Here is a 24,690-nt window from a genome sequence, read left to right on the forward strand (position 1 = left end):
AGAGAAACTCTGCAGTGACAGCATAGTGGATGTAATGTTGCTAGTGAAGGAGAACTTCGGCTATGCCTTAGGCTGCAGCCAGCACTAAGATGCGCTCACAACAGAGTTGACCAAGTTCTATGTGCTGACCAGGCTGCACTTCTATGTAAAATGGATCAACCAATCGCGACAGGAACGGCGTAAAAAGAAATTGCACGCGAAGATAAGCCGTTCCTCATAGTGCCTGTCTCGTAGCAGCATGCACTTTGAGAAAGGAGTAGCTGCCCATCTTTCGTACCAATAAAGAGTTTGTGGCTACGACGAGTTCTCTTTATTTTGCTGTGTTACGAAATTTTGCTATCCCTGGTAACCACTACGACCGCATAATAGTGGCATCACCATAGGATTAACTCCCTAGTTTTCAGTGGATATATGCTTTCGCAAACAAAATCGCAGTTAAAGGAATAAAACCTCATCATATCTGGCCTCTGTTCCGAATGTGTTAGTACACGCGCCGCAATTGTTTGGCTCACTTGAACTTGTGAATGCAATTGGGTCCTGACCTGTACAAAAAATGTTAATGGCAAATGAATTAAGCAATTTACCCATTCACATATTTACCTCTTCTACGGTGTACGCGAGCTTTTAGTTTAGAAATCAGTCGCATCGTAGTGCGGCCTTTAGTCTGCACTCGTTGGATCGGCTTTATTTTCACGCAAGCTTGAAGAACGTCCGTCTTTCCACCTTTCTCTGCGCCTTGTCTTAATTTTAGAGGAAGTTTTCAGAAAACATGCTACGGAGCTGCGCGCTTTCTTTTTTCGGCGTGACACCAAGCGCACACGGCTTTCTCTACGTTGAAAATGCTCAGTTTCGCGTTCCGTACAGCCCATGCTCTAGTGGCGCCATCTGGTGGCGTCGACGTGAGATGCCACACCCGCAGGCTCTCCCTCACCCCACTACCCCCTTCTAGTTCACTATACTATCGCGCTTGCCGTCGTCTCCGCCATCAGTCTGAAGAGAGAGCCAGCAAGCGCTTTATGGCAGTTCGCACACAGAGAAAGAACTTTCAACAAGAGCGAACACTCCCATAGAGCCTAAAGCCCCTGCATCCACGCGCCACCGCCGCTTTCTTAAGTAGCGCCAACCTTTGTTGTGCGCCGCCTTTTCTCCTCACACCAAATCCGGTTCCGGTATTTCCGGTTCCGGCGTTTCCGCTTCCTGGAGTTGCGCTGCGGGAATTTCCGCTTTGACTGCTGTTAGACGATGGTGAGACGCCCGCGCGTGCTTAGTTGAGCTGTGGCAGTCGCCATAAGAATGCAAAGGGGACAAGCTGTTGTATTCCGCTGTAGTAGTAGTTGGCGGTCACTGTTTTCCAAATGCACGAAAAACAGCAGTGGTCTCCAAGCGCCCAGGCACTACATTCCACTGTACGTTGTCGCTCGTGCCACAACCGGTCGCAGGTTGACGCGAAGCAGCGAACACGAGCAGATCGCTGGTTACAATAGGCGGTGGTTCTTGAATGGAATTGCATTCACAGTTTCAACCGCAGCTGGTGCAATTAAAGCCTCTCCAGCGACGCGAAAGTAAACAAAGCTAAAAAACAAAACGTCAGTTCCACTCGGAACAGGAAGCTGCAGCTACGTAAGTTCCGCTTGGCGCCGGAAGCTAAGGGGGTGAGTGGGAGAGGGGCGCGGAGGAGGAGGGCAAGTTGGCGGTACTTAACCTGGTCGGCGGAAACGTGTATAGAGGGGCTTTAATAGAGCGCAGCGGCCGAATTAACTGTCGCGCACCAAGCGGATGGTATTAACATCTTCCGGTTTCGGTTTTGGGCGCGCGCGTTTTGAACACCAGTTGGTACACGCCGCGCCGGTTCCGCTGCTCGGCATGGCTTTTTTTTTTTCGCTTCTGCTGGACCCCGCGTGGCCTTGGCGTGGAATCGTTTCATGATTTAGTAGAAATGATTTCGAACGACCTTTACAAAACTGCGCCGAATCTGTCAGGTGCAATTTCATAAAGAAAACGAAGGACGTCTTTTGAAATGATGAAATGTTTATTTTGCTCTATATAAATGCTCGTTCCAGGCTTCTTCTGCATTCATCCAAAGTTGTGGCACCAGGTAAGCAGCAGTTGTTGCCGTACGAAGCTCCACCAGATGCCATCAGCTGAAAGAAAGTAAATTACAAGCATGTATCATTTTGGTATATTGACCTAACAGGAGTATTGCGTGTAGAGGCGAAACGTGCGTAAGTGGTGAATGAGCGGCATTAATGATAAATTCACTTTTACGTACATTTCGCAGCAAGGACTTTTCCCAAACAATGCCATAAAACGTGAAGAAAACATCCGATTTTTAAGCATCCCTCCCTTCCCGGGCATTATTTCCTGCACTTTAAGAGCACAAATACACGGGTGACTGCGCGTTTCCAAAACAACTTGGCCTCAGTCGACGCGATGTTTCGCCAAGTACGCAGAGGTGGCTACAACCCAGGCTCTCAGCCAGACCACATTACACGTTCGCAGAATATGCCTTCTAGTCGCACTCAAGACAGATTCCTGGGTGCAAAACGTGGTTTCAGTCGCTCAGAATATATAAATGTCAAGTTCTTGAGCTCCTCCGTGTTATCTTTTACGCGTCCTGCCGGCACAAGCAACATTCCCGTGTTATCACTCTCGGCAATCGCTCGTCGCGTTTTCGACAAGCGTGAGTACCGAAATAAGGTATGTGTTGTTGCAGGGCTATAAAATACGTCACAAACTTGTCCCACTAAAATTCAGTACACGCAAAACTAACTCACTATGGCCGGCTTGCCTTTTTGCTAACAGCTTCACAACACCAGGCGCGGCGAGCATGCCTCAAAACATCCCAAAAAGTTACTAAATGAATTACAATACTTTTTCGGGTGGGAGCATGCGTCACGAACTTCTACCACTAAGATTCAGTATACACGCGAAACTAACTGCGGCACGCAGCCGAGCTGCTTTGCGCTAACTGCGCCACTACGCCGAGCGCGGCCACTGTGCTTGAAAAGTACCCCAAAAAGTGGCCAAATTAGTTACAGTAATGTCTGGGGTCAGAGAAAGCGCCAAAACTTGTCCCTGTAAGATTCAGTACACGCGAAACTGCGTCACACGGCCAAGGTGCTTTTCGTCACAAAGCCAGGTGCGGCGAGCGTGCCCAAAAACTACCGAAATAAGTTTTAATTATGCTTGGGCTCATAAAAAGCGTTGCAAACATCTCACAGTACGAATAATTAACTCAAATTAAGTAGGCTTGGATGGCTGAGCTGTTTTTCGATAACTGCGTCACTATATAGGTTCAGTTTTGTATAGTAAGGCTAAATGTGCTTGAAGCGCGTCGCAGACTGTCAAACACTGGGGTGCGATTTTGTAGGAATTGTATTACATTCTTTATGCCGTTTGCCGCCATCACCGCGTAGCCATTGGTCGAAAATGACCGGGCCGCGCCCATTCTGTCTGTCAATCACGCGACGTCAGGAACCCGCAAAAATTATAAACGTCATAGTGACGTTGACGCACTCATTATGCGGAGCATAAGGCATGGATTTTTGGCACGGCCAGAGGCAGGGTCGTTTCTAAAGGAATACAAAATGGCTGCCCCTCTCATCGCTATGGCCGTGGCTCTTCGCCGTCGCCGACGTGAACACGGAGAGCCAGACGACGCGTTTGACATGCCGGATGACCATTTTCGACGGCGTTTTCGCCTCTCGAAGGGAACGGTGCGGTTGTTGTGCGAGGAACTGGCGGGGGAACTATATAAGCTGAGCGAGCGACGGGACTGTCGGTGGAGCGGAAAGTGTTGTGTGCGCTGCGCTTCTTTGCTACCGGGAGCTTCCAAGCGTCCGTTGGGAGCGAGGAGACGATGCGTGTGTCGCAGTCGACGGTGAGCGAGTGCGTGCGACGTGTGGCAGAGGCTGTCGTGAACGCAGGGGCCCGCAACAAGTGAGTCCATTTTCCAAAGACAGCCGAGGAAAAGGCAGCCGTGAAGGAGGGTTTCCTTCGGCGAGGCGCTATTCCCGGCGTCATCGGATGCGTAGACGGCAGCCTCATAGCCATTATCGCCCACAAGGGTGAGCGCAAGGCTGTGTACATGTGCTGCAAGGAATATACTACGCCCTCACTGCATGTTCGTAAGTAAAACTCACGTTTTTTGCGATCCTTTTTGAAAGTTACGTTGCTCTCGTCAACGGGCACTTTCTCTGTTTACGTTTTACCTCAGATCTGCGACGCGGACATGAAAATCTTGGCCTTGGACCCTCTGAGACCGGAGTCGGACCACGACGCTTTCGTCTGGCGGACAATATGGTCGCGCCGGCGGTTCCAAGCGGGGCGCATCGTGAATCCCGGGGAATACCTCCTCGGTGAGAAAAAACTTTTGGCGCAGTCACGCTTCAGCAGCGCAGAACGCCATGTCCGCTCCAACCCAAACCTTTAACCAAACTACAAGAACATGAGTAAGCCGGGAGTAAAAAAAGAAAATGAAGACATTGACTGCCACCACTGGCAATGTTCGAAGTGTTAAGTTACAAGCACATTATGTGTCTGCGAGGAGCAGACGAAAGCAACACGAATTAGTGCTGACTGCACCCAGTGCCTGCCTGAAGCAGAACACACATTAGTGCTACTCCTACTACTGTCATTGATAGCATCAATAAGTGTTGATTTCTTGTTTGTGGCAGGCACCGTGTAGTGCACTTGTAAATTGGTTAAGAGTTTGTGTCGGGTATGGACATGCTCAACTCATGCTTTTACTTGGGACTTGAAACCCTGAAGTATACCTTTGTTGAATGATGCTGTAGCTTTCCTCAGTTGACAACTTGCCTCTCGTCAGAGGAGTACTCAATGTACTATTTCCATCTTTGTGCAGGTGACAGTGGCTAACCCTTGGAGCCGTGGCTCCTGACCCCGGTTCCTGGCCATCCTCCAGTGCACACAGCCGAGGGGCAGTACAACACAGCACATGCCGCCATGCGTTCCGTAGTGGAGAGGTGCATTGGGCTCTTAAAGAGCCGTTTCCGCTGTCTTCAGCGATATCGCACCCTCCTCTACGAGCCGGAACGTGCAGCCAACATTGTCACAGCATGTGATGTATTGCACAACCTTCGCCTTTCTGAAGGCGACATAGAATCAGGCGATGACAGCGATGACGACAGCAGCAGCGGCAGTAGTAGTGAGCTTGACAATAACGGCGACCCCATGCCACACAGTCTGCCCCGAAACACGGGATCTAGAATGCACTACTTGAGAGGGCAGGCTGTTCGCGACAATGTGATCAGCATGTTTGGCCCAACCCGTGCGCAGCACATGCGTTATCTGAGGAGTGTGCGGCGGCAGCTGCGACGTCAACAGCAGCGTCAGCATCGCTAGGTGCATACACACAGTTTTAAACAATTGCATTGTGCATTTCATGCTGTGAAATTGCAGATACATTTCCCGTGCTAAGTTGTAGTTGATGTCTGCGTAATGCAAAGCATTCATGATTTGTTGAGAAATGTAAAAGTTGTTAAAAAATTAAATTATGGGGCTTTACGTGCCAAAAACACTTTGTGATTATGAGGCACGCCGTAGTGGAGGGCTCCGGAAGTTTCAACCACCTGGGGTTCTTTGACGTGCACCTAAATCTACGTACACAGGTGTTTTCGTCCCTATCGAAATGCGGCCGCCGTGGCCGGGATTCGATACTCGCGCTCAGCAGCCTAACACCATAGCCACTGAGCAACCACGGCAGGTACGTAAAGGTTGTGTTGTGAAGGGTTATGTAAAGCCTGCATTTATAGTAAGTGAAACAGTATCTTTAGTGGTGACATATGAGATTGAAAGCAAGCTAAAAATAAGTGCATTTTCAAAGTGTCTGCCACAATTTGCTTGTTGCTGCTGTCGTCATGTAGATGCATGTAGCCTGCAGAATTTTTATTCTTACTCGTATGCCTTTACGCATTGATGGACATAAGCGCCTGTCTCCTCACTTTCTACTAGCACAGAGAAGCTCACAAAAGCCAGGATGTACAGTGCACGTCACACCTTCCGCTCCATGGAACGTGCTGTTGCACGCGCAGCTTCTAGGTTCTCCACCATTTTGTCTCGCAACAACGGCAAAGTTCCATTCTAGTGACGAAAATGCCGTCCAACTGGTCATCCGACATGTCAAACGCTGTGGCTCCCGTGAAGTGTGTGCACGCACGAGCAGCTGATAGATTTCAACAAAGTGACCTCACTTGTATACATCAGAACTCAGCAATGTTATACAGTAATATTTGTACAGTGCAAGTTAGCACTAGAAATGTGGTTGCGATGTGTAAATAAAAGCACTAGAGGAAAACTGCACCTTTCTGTATTTCAGCCTTCAACATTTACTTTTCTTTACAGTAACACTTGTTTATGTACACATCACATGCGACAGTCTCTATATTGAAGAAGTGTGAGAATCATGAGTACTCAGTAGTAGAGATATTATGCAACATATCACAGACACGTTGGAATAAATATTGCATCATATTGTTCTTGCATCGAAAAGATTCACAGGTAACGGCATGCATCGTTTAAGAAAACTGTGGTACGGTGCACAAGTACACAGTAATAACAACTGGCTTAAACTGCACCAGAAACAAAAATGAGCAGGTGCTTAAATCACACGCCAACCGAATATTTATCACAGCGAAATGTAGAGGTACATCACTACATGTCGAAGGAACATGCTGTTGCGACGCTCTGAGACTGAAAGAGCCATAACATCATACTTTGATATTCAGTAAGACAAACTGCATAAATATTGCACACAGATTGCACCACAAGGGCTAAATATACAATGTATTACAACCTGAAAGATCACTGACTGACAACAAAATGTTTGATAATGAGACAGATGTACAAGAGACGTTCCAGCTCTGTACGTAGTGACACAAACAGATATGCATATGCAACAAACAAAAAATAAACATTACAAATGAAAAGAAGGAGCATAGGCAAGGAATTTTCATAATTTTTTTCTTTTTTGCTGTGTATATTGACAGGTTGCTTTAGAAATTTTATTAAGGCCTTAAACTTTCACCATTCGATGGCAAGGATTAAATTGTAGAACACTTGCAGTGTGGCGTCGTGCTTAAATTGACATGACAATAACTAGGCACCTCAAAATTGCAGTGCCACAGTCGGAATGCCCGCCCACACCAGGCCTACTGGCACTTTTGCAGGTGAGCCTGATGGTGTGCACGCTCTTACTACTGAAGTATAACTTGAAGAAAAAATTCATGCTGCAATGGCTATGCTACTTGTGGTTGCATTAAAGGGTGACTTCAGCAATTATTTATTTGCAAACTAGCAATATTCGCCCTTCATATCATTAATACATCAGCAAATGTTAAGTTACAAATTCCTTGCCTATGCTACCTTTGCTTCCTTTAATTATGTGGGGCCTGAGAGGGGGGAGGGGCTTGGCTGCCACCATGCCCCAGTGCAGCCAGCAGCAGCTGAAGCAGGCGCTCGTTGGTCTCGTGCGACCGACGCGCCACTTAGAGGCGCTGCCGCTGCACTTAGAGGCGCTGCGGCTGCACTTCCCGCATTGCCGCCACCTCCTCCCTAAGGTGCCGCAGGCTCTCCATGTGGGCCTCGTGGTGCTGCCGCAGGCTCTGCATGTGGGCCTCGTGGTGCTGTTAGCAAAGATGTGTAATTAGTTTAATTACAGAAGCTCAGTAGCAAGGCCTTCGTGTGTTGCATTCATCCGCATTTGCAGGCTATTGTCTTGTCAATGTATATTCAAACACTGGAAATATCTTTCAGGCCCATCAAACTTGTGCCATCGCATTCCATTAAGATGTGTTACATTGCTATACCTGCTTCCTTGAACTTAACGCCACTTTTTTTCTTTTTGCCACATAATTGCGTAGATATTTACACATGTTATATCACGCGAATGTGTACAACATATCACCACAGGACTACACGTATACGTCATGCTTGTTCACTGATTAATATAATTTTTAGAGAGGTCATATGCTCATCAATTTCATACGCATAAAAATATACATCTGTGGCCTTACACGTGCCTACCGGTTTTGCTCCAGCATTTGTTGGCGGAAGCGGGCGTCCTCTTGAGCTCTGGCTTCCGCCAAATGGCCCTGGCGAACGTATTCGGTAGTAGCCGTCACCATGGCACCTTCGAGTTCCTGCTGCCTGCGCTGTCTACGGGGTGCCCGTGGCTCTCGAGGGGTAGGCTGCGGCACCTGGGGGGTCGGCTGGGGCACCTGGGGAGTAGGCCGCGGCACCTGGAGGATAGCCGGTGGCTCTTCATGCAAGGCAAAAGCAAAGACTGCTCATTCACTGTTATCCAACCCACACAGATTGATTGCCCTAACCAGTCACTTTGAAATGTCATTATAGCTGCATAGCTACAATAATGATACACAAAACAGGTAGTTAGAGCAAAAGATGCCACAGAAAGTTGCTGGTAGCAGTAACCTATAAAAAGCACAAGGAATCTCTATTACAACATCATGTCATTTGTAGTCTTGCATTTCTCCTCCATGAATAAGAGCTGGATGCTGGACACAAAGGTAATAACAGCACAGTGACGTACTTTACTTCATAGCGAGATCATACAGCAACTGCAAACAATGCTACTACAAAAGCTAGGTCACTGCCTTACGTGTAAGGCCACTTGGCCCAGCAACAGCTGCAGGGCCCGACACCACGAAGGCAGTTGTCGCTGGTGGATGTCTGCGGGAACCGCTGGGCCCTGCAGCTTCCTCTGAACTTGTGTCCTGCAGTCAGAGTAGTGTTCAGACATTGCGAGCAGTGTGTGCAATGAGCATCATGTACGCAAGTTGCTGCTCAGAGTATATAACCTATATTGTCACTAGCACAAAAACAAAGAAAGGGCTTAAAACATTTTGCAATATTGTGTTACAATGTAATGCTGAAAATTTGTGGGGCCACAGCAGGTCACACAAACAACACTTCTTTAAAATCTAATGTACGTACCTCGCTATCGGCGAAAAACTGGGGAGGGGGGGAACAAGGACCCCTCCTGTCCTCATAAGGACGTCGAGGACGCGGCCGTCGACGCCACCCACTTTGCCACCTCCAGTAGCCCTGCAAGCACGGCAACAACAACGACAACGTGAAACGACGCTACTGTTAGCATCATTAGAAAGCTCCCCTCTTCTCCCTCGCGGCCCTGGCCGCTTCTTTGTTCGCTTTATGGGCCATCTTGGCCCAATGATTGCGCCAACGGCTGGTGGTCTTTACGGCTGGCCCCTGTGCGTTAAGGACCGCCGCCACCTCCTCCCACAGTTCAGTTTTTCGAGCAGCAGTCATACGTGGCGAGAACTCTGTAGAAGCTCTCGCCAGGTATGGGTTCTGCTCGATGAACTGCACGAGAATAGCCGCCTGCTCTTTTGACACCCGCGGCCCTTTTGCTGCCATTTTCTCTTTGTCAACTTGGGAATTTCAGCCGGCCCACAGCACAGTAAGAAATTTAGAGGCAAACATTCTGTCTAAGCTAAGCGCCTGCATAAAGTGCTCACTACGACTTAATTATTTCTGCCTTTTTTTACCACAAATGTAAAAAAAAAGGTGAAGTCACTACTCACATTTAACATTGTAGCAGCTTCTTTCTCGGAGCGTATCAGTGCAGGAAGTATTACCGATGCAGCGATAACTTTGACGAAGCTATCGTTCTGTCATGGCGGTGCCCTATGGGAAGTGCCTTGATCCACTATGTTGCAAAGTTTGACCTCGGGTGCTACGGATAATTCTTCTTGGCCCTTCCTAAAGAAGAAATTATCACACGTCAGACGTGCAGCGAAAACCACACGAAAATGCAAGCACTACACGAGCAAAAGTTACTCACCTCAATCCTGTATATCACGGGGGGGAGGGGCGCAATTACGGACACGCTAGGGGCTGTCAGCTGTTCGGGTAAACAGAGGCTGCCATTTTGCTTGCGCTCAACGGCATGGATTGGATGCACATCCGACTACTATGTGGCTACGGCTTCGAAAATAGAGTACTTGCGTCTGCATTTCTTTGGGCTGCGGCAGCTTTTGCGTTGTAAGGAAACAAAATGAATTTGCTTTACGCAGCATGGAACTCCGCTTTTATTAAGTGCCGTTTCACAAAACAAATTTACTATACAGCCCCGGTAAAAGAGAAGAGAGCACGAAAGAAACATCCGGCCAATGAAGGGAGCTTCTGATTGGACGATCCAAGAAACGTCATGCTTACGCAACCACAATTTCCAAAATCGATGACGTCACGCGAAAAGGCATTGGCATGAAAAAAATCATTTCTACAAAATCGCGCCCCTGGCTGTAGTCCAGTAGTGCAGCTGCGCCGTGTCGAAATGCAGACAGAACACAAAAGAACGCCGGGAGCCAAAAAAACGGGCTACATCCAAAAGAGCCGGGTCGCCGAGCACGCGAGCTTCACATGCGCAGCCGGCCTTACTCACTCCTGCGGCTTGTCTGGCGCATGACGTATGCACGCGCGTCTGGCGTGCCGCTAGCTTGTTGCTAGGCAACGCAACACAAATAAATGGCAAAGTATAAGTTCATTTTCGCGCAAAACTTTTTCACTTTTAGTGGGAAAGAATAAATAAAAAATAAAACGTTGTCTAAGTTTATTTCACATTCTTTTTTTCTGATGCTCGCGTCAACTAACGGATGGGTTGAAACTAGGCGTGATGTGTTTCCTGTTGCCAGTTTTTGAAGAGGGTTCCCTCTTGTTGAATTTCTTTCTCTATGGTTTGGTGGCGCCTCCGACTAGCGTAGAAATCCATAGCTCTCTGTCTGGGTGTTAACTGCGTAAAACACTCGCAATTCGCAACTCAAATCAACATTAGGGGGCGCTGCGAAGCCTGGCCCGGTCTGGCTACACTGTGCAGTATGGCGGCTTTACGGAGGTCCCCGCATACGCTGTCCTTGGTGAAAATATTAAGTTTGTTGCACTGCGATGTTAATTCGCGCTGTTTTGTGGGGGGAGAACGGGTAGTGGACGCCGAACACCTCATTTTAGTCGGTACCAGTGGTACAGTGAGTAATTAAGTAGAAGTGGTCGCGCGTGTGTGCAAACCTCCGGCGTGACTGCGGACCCGCACGAGATTGTGGTGAGAATCGCCGACGCATTCCGGGACCCATCGATCGTGGAAGCAAAGTGCTCGTGCACTGCTGGATTGTCGCAAAAGTGCAAGCACATCTCGGCTGTTTCTCCTGGCACCTTATCCTGGAACATTTGGTGTAGTTGTCAGTCCCTTTAATGTTTCATCTCTACATTGCGTTTCAATGCTGTTGATATTGCAAAGATCGTATAAAGTGAAATGTTCATGTGCGTGCACCGTTGTAAGCAGAAGAGATCCTATTATGGGCCAAACTGCAACTTAGCTTCACCTTGTGCTGTGGCGCTTGAGGTTACCTATCACAATACATACCCTGCGTTTTTTTTTTTTTGCCGACATGACTGTTCTCCTATGGCTCATACGTTATTGTTTCACAATTTGTGCACGAGCAACTGCGTGATATCAGTGGCGACTCCGGCAGAACTCATGCAACCAACTTTTGTTGTCTTTGTTTGTGCCCTTCTTAAAGAGGCCCTGAAACTGGCGGCTTCATAATACAGATACCACCACCACCACAAGCTCTGTATTTATTGGTCTCTGTAAGTGATGTAGCTCCAGGCGTCCATCTCGCGTTTAGAAAGTGCCACACATGCCTGAACCACAAGTAGCAATGTGTAAAAAAAAAACTTGACCAGGACCTTGCTACCTTGCCATGCACCGTGTAGCTTCCAGCACACTAGCTGGGGCGAAAGGAGAAAGCAATGCATCAGTGCAATAACTACTAATTCCGCTTACAGTTCAATGATTCGAAAAATTTTTGCAGCAGGCGATGTCCTTTTGTAGTGAGGTAACTATGATCAGTCGGAAGTGTTTCAGTGCCCCTTTAAGTGTTTGTTAAGTGCTTTAAGTGCATGTTAAACTTTTCTGTCACTTACTTTCCATTTATTGATATGTTGATAGTAAGGGCAGCTCTATATGCTCTCTGGATGTCAATAATTATCATACACTGATGTTAAGTCTGCACGAGTGTCTCCCCATGTTGTATTACCAGTGGTTTAGTTATGCTTCCCAGGACAGCCATTTGCACTGTATTCAACAAATTGGGAAGAAGCATAAATTATGGTACATATACCAGCTGGGGTCATTTGAATCAAACCATTCTTTCAGGGTACTCAACTCTGGTGGCCAAACTTTTTAAATACTCATCATATGCAGGTTTGACACTGTTCCATGTTACTTCTCATGTTCTGTTTGGCAAGATATACCCTCATATGCTAAAAAGTGCAACAAAAATGGGCTTGAGTAAAACGTATGAGGCAAACACCTTGACACAGAGTACAGTGAACAAAATATTGAGTGCATGTGGTTTATTTTGTGAAAAAATACAAGTAAGGCAAGGGACAACAAACAGCCATTGAACAATAACGACAACTCTATGCACACCGATCATAAGTGAACTGCAAATATCTCGGAATGCCATAAGATGAAAACTTGCATCAGAATGCGTAGCGTAAATCAGCACTTCAATGAAGAATACAAGTTGCAAAAGAATGTGCATTGCTAATTTACAAAAAGTGTGTTGAAGTTGAAGTCTGCAGGTTTGGCCAATGCAAACAAGTGCAGCATGTAGATCACATGGCAACGACCGTGTGTGAAAAGTATGAAATGGCTGAGTGGCATAAAAAATGCTGAATTTCCAAACAGAAGACCGCACTTACTCTCAAGGCCGCCACGCTTTGATGGAGCCAAGGTCACACGCACAAATGCCTCTCTGCAATACAGGCTACTTGCAATATCGCCAGCCATGGCACATGACTTCAGGTGAATAACCTAATGCCGAATATGCAAACGTGCCACTGGAATTGTGAAGATTTTTTTTAAAAATGCGGGGTACGACACATTCATGTGACATGGTCTTTTCGCTTTGGTATTGGAGAAGGCAGGGAAAGAACACTTGCGCACCCTAGTCGAGGCAGAGACAAGATGTCTGCTGGTAGTAACGCTTGCCTTCTGGCAGCATGGTAACAGGACAGGTTCTTCCATTTCCCAAGATGTGGCAAATTTCCTGTGAGAAATGGCTTCAGGTACTTGGCTTACAGAAACCAAGGTTGTCCAAGTGACATCGGGTGAATTAATTTGAAAATCTTCGAAAAAAAAGGCTTTCTAGACGACACCTTACATATACCAGTGTATAACCAAAATTTGCGATAGGGCCTGGTGAGGGGCCCTTACGAGGCCATGCACCAGTTAAGTTTTCCTAACAAAGAAAAATAAACTCGGGCAACGTAGCAACACATGTTAAGTTCAAATGGGCTGCAACAATACACAAGATTGTGGAGATGTAAAAAAATGCAAACAAAACATTAGAACAGGCTATAGTAAGGAAGTACACAATGGAAACAAGGAATATAAAAAAATTGTTGGAGGGGAATTTATGTGCCAAAAGTGAACCAACAACACCATTTTAGGAGGGGCACTATAAAAGATTATTTTTCAATGAAGGAAAAGAAGTGCTTTCCTCACACTTCCCACTAGTTAAAAGGGGTTGAGACACCAAATTTTGAGGCTATAAGAAGCATACTGTAGGCTTCCTCTGTATGCAAAGACACTCAACATGAAGTGCTAGACACAGAAAAGTTTAAAGTATGTTTTCATTCTCTTCCAAAGAGTGCCTAAATGCTCGTTCTCGTGATCGAAACCCATCGCTACCGCGATTGACACCGATGTCACTGTGTTGGAAGCACAACGAAAATTTTAGTGACGTCATACCACATTAGAGTGACGTGCAATGAGTGGTGACCCACAGCACCGGGCAAGCCTAGAGAGGCTTGAGTCTAGAGGGCAATGAGCCGCGTCAGTCGTAGAGTCATAATTGGAGCTGCTGCAGCTAGCCCAGACAACTGTCGGCGTTGTTTTGTTTGCCTGCACTGGTACAGAATGTGTGTGCGAGACCAGATGATGCAGCAGTGTGCGCGTCACAGCTTGGTGGGCCCACGTGACCAAGCTTTCTAGACATTGACATCACTGTCCAACTCTGCGCCCACAAACCGAAACTGAAAATTGTTCACATAAATAATGCAATATTAACTTATTTACTGAGAATATAAGAATATTCGAGTGTGCACCATGCTTCCTGGAGCAATAAGAAACGTTTGAAACAAAGAACGCGCAAGCCAAAAATTTGATGTCTCAACCCCATTAACGTGACTTATTTTGCCATACAGAGACTGGCTGACGTGTATCTTAGTGTTACTGGTTTTAAGATGAAGCCTGAAATTCTTGGTAAATTGTTTCAGAAATAATGTAATCAATACTCAGAGGAAGATAATACTTCTGAGAGGAACAACATGCTTTTAGTTTCTATTTAGCCACGCAATTACATTACCAGAGCCAAACCACTTGATCTGTAGGAGGACAACCCAACGAAGGTCTATTTCAAATGTAAAATAAGGGCAAGCTCTGGCTTCACCTCTGCTGTTAAGGAACATGGCGCTTCCACTCCTGTAAAGTTTTTTAAAATTCCTTGCATGGAAAGCACGAACCACTTTTACGATGCACATAATACGCTTGGGAAATGTATTGATGCAGGACTCACAAAAATCGATGTGTTGCTAAAATCGGTGATGAAAGGTTTGTAATGCCTGCAGCTATTATGACAATGTCGTCAAGTAATCCCACCATGCTCCATGGGATTCTTGTTGACAACATGGAATATTTTCATTCGCTGCATAGCACGCTCTACATAAGCTCTTGCTGATGCTATCTTTTGTGTCCTAAGTGAATCACCCTTTGACATCTGCTTTTGTTTGCTGAGTGGAGGCCTGATTAACTCAATTAAGTTGTCTGCACAAATGTCATCAATAAGAAAGCCACAGTCTGCCATTATGGCATCTGATATCGGGTCTAGTTGCTTGACGAGGCAGCTTTGCTCAAACAGTGCCTTTTCTGAGGTGCGGCCTCCATATCCTTGGCTTATGTAGGCACGAAGACCGCTTGTTGTAACAGTCACCATATATTTAACCGTGAAACCTTTCTTATAGAAGGGGTAGGTCTGTAATGCACATCGCAAACAGTTGGGCTGGCTAATAGGAATTACGGTGCAATCTACAATGACACGCACATTACTGAAGTGTTTAAAACAGACAGGCAAATGTTCAACATCATCTTTTGGTGGCACAGCCACAGTTACTTTTAAAATTTCAGACATCAACTGAGCAGTCTCTGCAATTATGTTGCTACATGTAGTTCGAGAACAGTTAAAAAGGTGACTCAAGAATGCAGTGGAAATATTATGCTTCAATTTGACCAATGTCAATGCAATTGTTTTTACACATAACTGGTGCCGTCCTGAAAGTGGATGAATTTTCGTGTAGCACGTCACACGAGCATTCAGAACATCGAATGATGGCAGGCCTGTGAATGTATTTACGTTGCTACTATTTATCGTGTTCACAAACTTCTGTGGAAAAGTACCCGATGTCACTTGGTCAGCCTTGCTTTCTGTAAGCCTTGTCCCTGAAGCCATTTCTAGTAGGAAATTTGCCACGTCTTTTTCTTCTCTTGAGTACTCTGCCATTAATGTCCGGGGGCCAGGTTGGCAAGCACATTCCTGTCACAAAACAAAAGCAAGAGTTATAATGTCTGACATATCTGACGCGAGATGCAGCTTCTTTTTGTCATTCCAATAAGGCACGTCAATGTGTTAAATTCTATGTTGGAAGTAGGAAAGCCAGGTTTTTTGCATCAGTTAATTTGCACCCATCACACCACAATCCTTTCACGAAGTTAATCCAGAAAACATGCTGCCGGCTAGGTAAAGACAGCTACCACATCACAAATATATAGAAAAAATAAATTGCCATATTTGCTATGTCCTTGTCCCTTATGCTGTTTGCAAGGCTTTGGTCCATGCTGTTAGGGGATGGGAAATCGTCTTGCAATGTCAGATAGAGTTCAGTTCAAGAAACCAGTGGTTAAGCAATGTGTGCACAAGTTGCAGTTAATATGCACCCATCACACACCACGTGCTACAATGCTTTTACGATGTAAATCCAGAAAGCATGCCACCGTCTAGGTAAAGACAGCTACCACGACACATACATATACAAAAAGAAATTACCATATTTCCTTTGTCACTTATTTGGTTCATGCTGTTGCTGTCAGGGAATGGGAGATCGTCCTGCAATGTCAGAGTTTAATCCCAAGGAATTAGTGGTGAAGCAATGTGTGCACAATTGGCAGGCAGCCAATTTACCATGGTGGTCGTGCTGACAGGTGCATGGAGCAACACCTTTGCTTCTAATGGGGAGGCAGCAGTTTCTTTGCTTGATTCATTCTGTAATGCATTAAAAGGTGTTGACATCTATTGCATGCTTGTAGACATGGTGTATGTACCATAAGCATATAAGTGCTGCACCATGCAGTCAAATTAACTTACTCTGGCTGACCGATACGCCCGTCGGCGAAGTCTTGCCAGTGAAAGCTCTTTCATATGAGCATCCTTGTTCTCATCACAACATGACGTCCTAGGCAGGTTTTCAGTTGGTATGGCATTTTTTTCAGCCGCTGTCTTTGACATGCTACATCTGAAAAAATAAATGAATTGTTTATGCTTTATTGAGCCTCAATATGGGCTGCACCCAGAATTTTTTTCTCTTTACCTCAGAAACAAGGCCACAATATTTATAAAAAAGCATTTGCAAGGAAATGAAGCACGGTTTGAGTGTGCAAGGCTATGCAACGTTGTACACCGAATGTAGCATCTGCAAAACGTAGTTGAAAGCTGCTCATAACGCAAAGTACACAGGTGCAAACACCACCACATCACCGGAGTAGTTTTGCCGCTGACTTGGGGATGATTTAATAACACAGATAAAGCTAGCTTAGGTACTAATACTGCACATACATATGCGACAGTCAGTAGAAGGCGGACGCCGTAAATTTTCTTCGCAACTAGAAAACGCGTGTAAAATTGACATGTGGCTGTCGCGTAAGTGGCAAACTTCTGCAATGAACGTGATAGGCTCGCCGTCGGTGCGAAATACCAGTGTCATATGGCCACTCTTGAGCGCGTCGGTGATTCTCAAGTGCAAGTGGCAAATTCGTAATCAGTCGCGTTGGGAAGTGCCCGTGTGCAGTGCGCCTGTGCTGCAAGTTCATCCGCGCCACGCATGATATTTAAGGCGCCAATACACTCCGACGTAAGGCGCGCGCGCGCGCGCGCGCTCGTCATGGCGACGTTACGTTGGCGAAAACACGACCCCCTACAGTCCGCTTCTGGCGCTGACGCGGCCGGCGGCATTCGGCGCGCTCGGACGTCGTCCGGCGCCGAATGCAACCGACTGCATTTCGCGCCGACCGCGCCGAGCAAGTTAGCGCCTAGCGCCATCTCTCGTCGAGGTAGAGACTCGCTACTCGGCAGGCTGAGCCAGAACGAGATGGCCTCTTCGCAAGAAAGCGTGCCCGACCCATGCGGCTCCGAAATCGAAAGGTTTCTGGAGGCCGTCCAGCAACAACCTTGTGTCTACGACACCAAAATAATGGACTACTGGGATGCGGAACGGGAAAACAACGCGTGGGAGCAGATACGCATGTAGTCCGGCCTCTCAACACGAGCGTCAATGCTACTACGCACGTGTGTGTATACGTCTCCGGACATGCTATGCACTCAGTGCCTGTTTGTTTGTATTGTTTTCCCTGTTTCAGTCGAAGAGTGCCTGAAACTATGGAAGCGGCTGAGGGACCGCCATACTGTTGAATTGAAAGCTATTGAAGCGACGAAAAGGACTGGCAGCGGCTACGTTTCTGTGTTATGTAGAAAGAGAGACCTGTTAAAGCGGGAGACACACGCTCCGATTCGGTGTCCGATCCGGCGTCCGACGAGCCGGAACGGCAGCCGGAATCGAGGTGTTTTGCCGTGCCGAAGCGCCAGTCGGACGTCCGACGTGCGGCAAACCGGGCAGATTTTCGTCGTCCGACGCGACCGGCGACCGCACCGTCGTCTCGCCACAGCCAATGACAGCGCGGCTGGCATGTGACGTTCTCCGACGTTCCCTCCACGGAGGCGGCGCTGGCTGGCCGGTTTTTCGCAGTGTTTTTTTTTCCTTGCCTGCTGCAGTTTGTTTCCGACAAGAAATAGTTACCAGTTCAGTGAAATTATCTCGAACGTGTGCCTGTTATGCAAAGCAGCGCCTAGTACACTAGCACTAAGCTACTGGCGAGATCGGGAGCCGCGACGCGAGAGCATTTCGCGGGCAGACATCCCACACCGACCGTCTGAGCGACGCTGTTCGCTTCGCTTGCACGTTTGCCCTTCGCAACGACTGCGTCGAGTGAACAAATTGTATTTAATTACGTGCTATCTAAGTGTACAGTGTTAATTGTTTTGGCAAACATAAGCGCTCTTCGACGAGCTCGGGTTGGATCGTAACCCAGGTAGCACAAAAGAGATACGTAACGTTTTCGTAGCGTTTATCCAAGACAATAAAAACGGGTTAAAGAAGACACGAATGAGAGAACTTCGGCGGGAAAACGTCGTATATCTCTGCTAATGTCCGTCTTAATTACTTTCTTGAGACGATCTAGAACAGGTCTGCAAGACGTATTCGAAAAGCTGGTCTAGAAATAGGAATGGGAAAGACACAAGTAATCCCTTTGCCAAAACTATTCGTAACCAATTTCTAAACGTTTTTAGGACGTTATCAAAAAGCTGGTCTAGAAGCGGTCTTGAAAGGTTTCGCGGGTGACGGGCGCGATCAGACATCGTTGTTCAAAACACGCGTTTAGTTTCGCCTCACGCGAAACAAACTTCATTGGCCTAGGCCGTTGGCACGGCCTAGGCCAATCGCGTGAGGTGAAACTGATTGGGCGTTTCGAACAACGATCTCCAATCGCGCCTCAGATGAGTAGAAGCGCCGTTGTTGACTGTTAAGAGCCATGGCGCAGTGCCAAGCACTGTTCCCCGCATGGCCGGCGCATCCTCTACCAAGTCGCACGAAAATGAGCCTGTTAGGAATAATGAATGAAGGAATAATGTTAATAATGTTAGGAATAATGAATGAATAATGAATGAATAATAATGAAGTAAGCTACGATGCTTACAACCACAATGGGAATGTCATCCTGCAAAGAACAAATGGCCACGTCTTGGCAGGTGGCCAGACCAAGCCCTTCATGCCAAGAGTGCATGAAATGAGAACATTGTGACAAACCAAGAACACTTTATTAAAATGTAATGCTTATGAAAGGTTCGAACAAACTGTGTGAGAAATGCAAATAGAAGTAAAAGTACATCAACAATGACAAAAGTCGCAGAAAGGATTCGTAATGAACTCGAAAGTGAACATTCACTAGCACATAAACAAAATTCCAAGTACACATACAAAAATGAACAGAAAAACCTGGAGTGTACTAAAGTGTCTAATTTATCATAGTAAAGTGCACGTGCTATTAGATGGACTAGAGTTATGCAGAAGTGACATCGGAGCGAATGGAAGAAGTAGACTGAGAAATGCAAGAGTATGAATCGGATGGTAACTGCCTCCAAGGAATGTTACCAATCAGCTAGAAGCTTGAAAAGAGCACAAAAAGAAATACCACCGCATACCATCATAAAACAATCCTGTGGCAGAAATAAAAAAAAAATGGGAACAATGCAAAATTGGAAATATTGCCTTTAGGATATATCAAAGAAGGTAATGGCGAGAAAAAATAACCATACAACAAAAAAGCAATAAAGTGAAATTAGTGCAGAATACTTAAACGTGTAACAAATATAGCAAGTGAACACTACTGTAGTACAGCGAACGATGAGACAATAATGCTGCATCTTGCCACTCCAGAACGTGAGAAATGAATATGCAAGCCTCATATTAGAAACTTACACAAACATGGAAATAAACTGGGATGCACTGGAAGCTGCATTTGTGTAACAAAGGAAACAATGGTCATAATAAATAGTAAGTGTTTTATCTAAAAAGCCTTTTACAAGAGGCAAAGTTGTACCTCTCTGGCAAAAACAAAGTTGCAACGAATAATTTGCAAACCAGCAAATACATTAATTAGCACACTGACATGTCACACTTTGCGCACATCTCCAGTCTCCAAAAGTAAAAAAAGCACTCTGAATGAGAAAAAGGTTTAACACATGTAGCCCAGAACAAATTCTTTGCCAGTTCACTCACATTTTCACATCCAAAAACATTTGCCACAAAGTCCAGGCACAGTTCCACTGATGTTTACCAATTCACCCACACTTTCACGTCCAAAAATATTTGGCACACAGTCCAGGCAGAGCTTCATAGATAAACAGCATGAGAGCACCCTACTGATTATTGTGCAGTCCCGCTGCTGGAAATAGAACTGCCGCACATACTGATAGTGGTTTCAATGTAGACACACTTGCTGCCCTGGACAGGTATGCTCAGATATCTGCACTGGTGCTCCATTTTGTCGAAGTAGACACATTGATGCACTACGCTGGTAATTGGAATGTTTTGAATGCACAAGTATTGGCTTCACCAGAAAGACTTGCCCACATACCACCACTGGCATATATATGCAGTTGCTCTTCACTCAGTAGCATTGAACTTAAAGTGTTCCCTATGTGGGAGCCATGTGTAAAACCGGTGTCACACGACCACTCTCGATCGCGATCAAGCCCGATCCGGATCGAAATTATCGATGCGACTGGCTCACTCTCGTAGCTTGCGCAGAGGAGCCAATCACGACCGAGAAATTCGATTTCTAACGGACTGGATAGCGGCTAAAAGAGCCCCGTGTGAAACCGGTATCAAATGATGCACAGACGTACGCTAGGAAAATGTGTTGCACAAGGACAAAGAACTGCGACATGCCCTGTTGTGCGAAGCGCGTGAACAGAACACATGTATATATATATAAAAAAACAGCCAGAGCGCTTCGCGAACTCCATGCGCACATATGGCACCCGCACGAACTCGGCAGGCCGCCGTAAAGCGCGAAGGGCGCATAGCGTACATTCCGACACATTTCCCAAACTGCAAACAATCGTGCTACCTAAAGCATACAAGTTATTTTATACCAAGGGCATACTCGACTCACGTATGCAGTATCCACAAGCGAGTTATGCAGCGTACATGCTGTATCCATTCGCCAAATAGTAAAGTTGATAACAAGCACAAAGCTACAAGGGATTCAATACATTACTACCATTTGAGGCGTCAAATAAAATCGAATTTGGCCCTTTCATATATTGGACACAATATATGGACACATGTGGTACCCGGTAAGACCATGAAATACCCATCACGTGGGTAAAGGGGGCGAAAACACAATCGAGAACGTGAAGCGCAAACGATAAAAGCACGGTATGGTGCACGCAAAATTCTGTCAGTGCGCTGTAGCGCGAGGGAAGAAAATAGGGCGAGCACTTGACCTCATCTTTTGGGATACCGCACTAGTACTGAATCATTAAAAAAAAAGCCTGTTTGAACTAGTTCCCTTGTCTGCAACACTCTTGCTAAACGGGAGACTAAAATACCACGATGACGGCTCTATTGCGGAGATCGGCAAGGTGCGCACAGACAGAAATTTTGCCGCCTTTCTTCGCATTCTGCAAAATGCTTTCTTGTTAGGATTACGCATAGCGGCCGACCCCGACGCTAGGGACACACACAGGCACGATTTCCTCCCTCTAACTTTTGTCCTTATACTGCCCTTATTGCCTTAATTACAGCGTCAGTGAAAAGGCGCCTCACATAACATGACAATGAAGTTGAAGAGCTGATTAATGCCCTCCACTCCGCGCCCTCAAATTCAAAACACTACTGATTTCCAAATTAAACTACACAAACAGATCGCACAACCCAAACTAATCACAGAATGTCGTTTTCTTGACAGCAAAGCAGTGCAACACTTACATGACAAAGGGCAGCGGCAGCACATTCAGAACAGTCGCAAACAGACCATAGTGCCATGCGAGTGCGATAACGCAACTATGCCCGGCTTCACGAATAATGTGGCCGCCTTGGTCACATAACAATTGAAAACACTACTGATTTCCAAATTAAAACCACACAAACATATCACACAAACCTAAACTGATCACAGAATATCGTTTTCTTGACAGCAAAACCCTGCAACACTTACATAGCAAAGGGCAGCGGCAGCACGTTCAGAACAGCCGCAAACAAACCACAGCGCAATGCGAGTGCGGTGACGCGACGACGCCATGACGACGCGACTATGCCCGGCTCGCCCGGCTGCCCGGCATCACGAATCACGCGGCCACCTTGGTCACATGATTTGACGACGGTATCGCCACCTTGCGCAAAGTTGGATCGCGTTGATGGGTTGTTGGATATTGTAGAAGCCGCTAAAGAGGCTGACGCGCCGTGGCGTGGCGGTGGCGCCTTGAGTCGTTTTCAAAACGTATTCACCCCTCGTTTTTAAGCTGCCTGGCTTCCAACGTTATCAAAACCTATTCACCCCTCGTTTTTAAGCTATCTTGTTTGGAACGTCTTTGATGCGTCGATTTTGGTCAAACATCCGTTTCAGACGTTGAATCCCTTAATACGACGTTTTCAAGACTTTGTGTGCTACCTGGGAAGCGCCGTCTGCCTAGCTAGGCCTACCGGCCCTATCGCTGGCTGTTAGCGGAGTCGTCAGTGGACAACGCGCCGTCGTGAAGTGTTCTGTCACTTGCAGGGGCATGATTTTATTGACAGTGTTCGTGTAAAGCGAAGCAATGTTGTGCAGAGTTGTTTATATTGCGTTGCTCGACGTGGCTATGAAGTCGAGCTGGGGGGCTGGATCTGGGCGGAGCTTACGCGTTGCTCAATCTTTCGGATGCACGCATCGTGTGCCCCGAATCGTCGTATGCCGCACGTCGGATCGGACGCCAAATCGTACCGTGTGTCTCCTGCTTAATGTTTCGTCTGGCGGAATGTGCCTGCGTCCGTGCCATCGCCGAGCAACAATCCGGTCCGCGGAGGCAATCGCTACCAACAGAGAAAGCGCGCGAAAAAATTTGTTTCGATGTTCCACGACAGGCGGCACGGAGCGGCGTGGTGTTCTGCGCATGCGCTACTCCAGCTGCGGCAGGTGCGCGGCGTTGTAGTGTAGGGGGACGGATTTACGCCTGACGCGGCGTAGCCGACCTGGCGTGACGTAGCGCAACCACCGCGCGCGCGCGCGCCGGGTCACGTCGAAGTGTATTGGCGCCTTTATTCCGCTTTAGCATGCCACATACGTGGCACGTTTACACTCAACACTTCCCGAACTTGCTAGTACATCATTCGTAAACATTTGAATCTCCGACGCCCGTATAAGTTGCGCGAGACGTGCTGGGCATCAAAAGCCTCCCGAGTTACAGCCGGGTGTAGCCAACGAGCGCAGAGGTGACGTTCCTCGCAGAAACCGCTGTGAAGCGTCGAACATGAGCTCTAATTACAGCCAATGTGGTTAACGAGTGTAGAGGAGACGTTCCTCGGAGAAACCGCTGTGACAGGTCTCGAACCTGTGCTCGAATTTCGCGTTGCGGCTAACATATGCAGCAAATAATGCATAGCCCAATCGCCAGTGCTCGCAATGTGAAACGTGTTTACATACGGTGACACAGCGACATGTATAATGGCCACGCACAATGGTCATGCATTAGGTTCAAGTTCACAAGCTCACAATAGTGTCTCACCTGGTAAGGAGAAATTATCCCGTGCAAAATGCCGTGAGCAAACAGTCACTGTCAGCGTCACAGCCTTGTCGATGCGGATGTTAGAGATCCACCTGGTTCTGCGGCTTCAGCCTTTCGACTCGGAGGGAAATGCGTGAACGGAAATATCGCTGTCCTTCCATCTCGCTGGCACGCACCGAGGAACACAGCATAACTGCTTGACCGTTCGCTTTTTCTTTGCTAGCAGCTCCATTATTCCGTTCGCGACAGCAGCCTCTACGGCACACACGGCGACTGGACCTCCGTATGGCGTTTCTCCCTACTGCCGCTAGGTGTCGCATGAATTGCTGGAGTTGCGAATATGGACCAAAATCTAGTTAAATCGTTGTTTCGCAGTCGCTAGCTACATAGGCAACTTAGCAAGGGAGTCCGGCTTCGCACTTCTCAATTACTGCCTCTTCGCACCGGCAGGTGGCGCTGCGTGTCTTGCAAAACTCCATTGTTTCACGTCTAACGTCTGACGTCTCCAGAGTCCGACGTCGTGAAAAAAAGGAAAGCAGCGACAAGCGATCGTATAAAAGCCTAGTGCAAAAACCAGACGCACACCAATCTGCACTCTTAAAAGCGACTGTATAAAAGCCTTGTGCAGAAACCAGGCGCACATCAATCTGCGCTCGGAAAAGCGCGCGCAAGCACGTAGCGAGCCGCGCTAATCCAATTCAGAAGCCAGGAAAAGGGGCGCGAGTAATGTGTGACACTAAGCTCAGTGTTACCACTCGTAACCTCGTCGAGTGAAACTTCTGCAACAGGTGTGACCGCTGAAAACCGCATACCGTCGGAAACTTCAACAGGACCATCCTTCGGTTGCATAACTGCCACCTGCACGGCCAACGTCTAGCTCACCCACACCATCCCGCAACATAGAATAAACAGCCCAAACACACGGCTGCACGCACACCACATCACCACACCACAATAGAGACGCCATGCTGCT

General features: G+C 47.1%; 1 protein-coding gene across 1 annotated transcript; it reads right to left on the minus strand.

Annotated features, from left to right (window-relative positions):
- Window positions 1-8,137: 8,137 nt before the first annotated feature.
- On the minus strand, window positions 8,138-24,684 carry LOC142570769 (uncharacterized). The gene is made up of 4 exons (XM_075679105.1): window positions 24,641-24,684; window positions 8,974-9,084; window positions 8,639-8,753; window positions 8,138-8,278 (listed from the first exon to the last, which is right to left on the minus strand). Exons 1-4 carry the CDS (start codon window positions 24,682-24,684, stop codon window positions 8,138-8,140), a joined length of 411 nt encoding a protein of 136 aa, XP_075535220.1.
- Between the last annotated feature and the right edge of the window lie 6 nt (window positions 24,685-24,690).

Source organism: Dermacentor variabilis, chromosome 2 (genome assembly GCF_050947875.1).
Source record: "Dermacentor variabilis isolate Ectoservices chromosome 2, ASM5094787v1, whole genome shotgun sequence".
Classification (NCBI taxonomy): Eukaryota; Metazoa; Arthropoda; class Arachnida; order Ixodida; family Ixodidae; genus Dermacentor; species Dermacentor variabilis.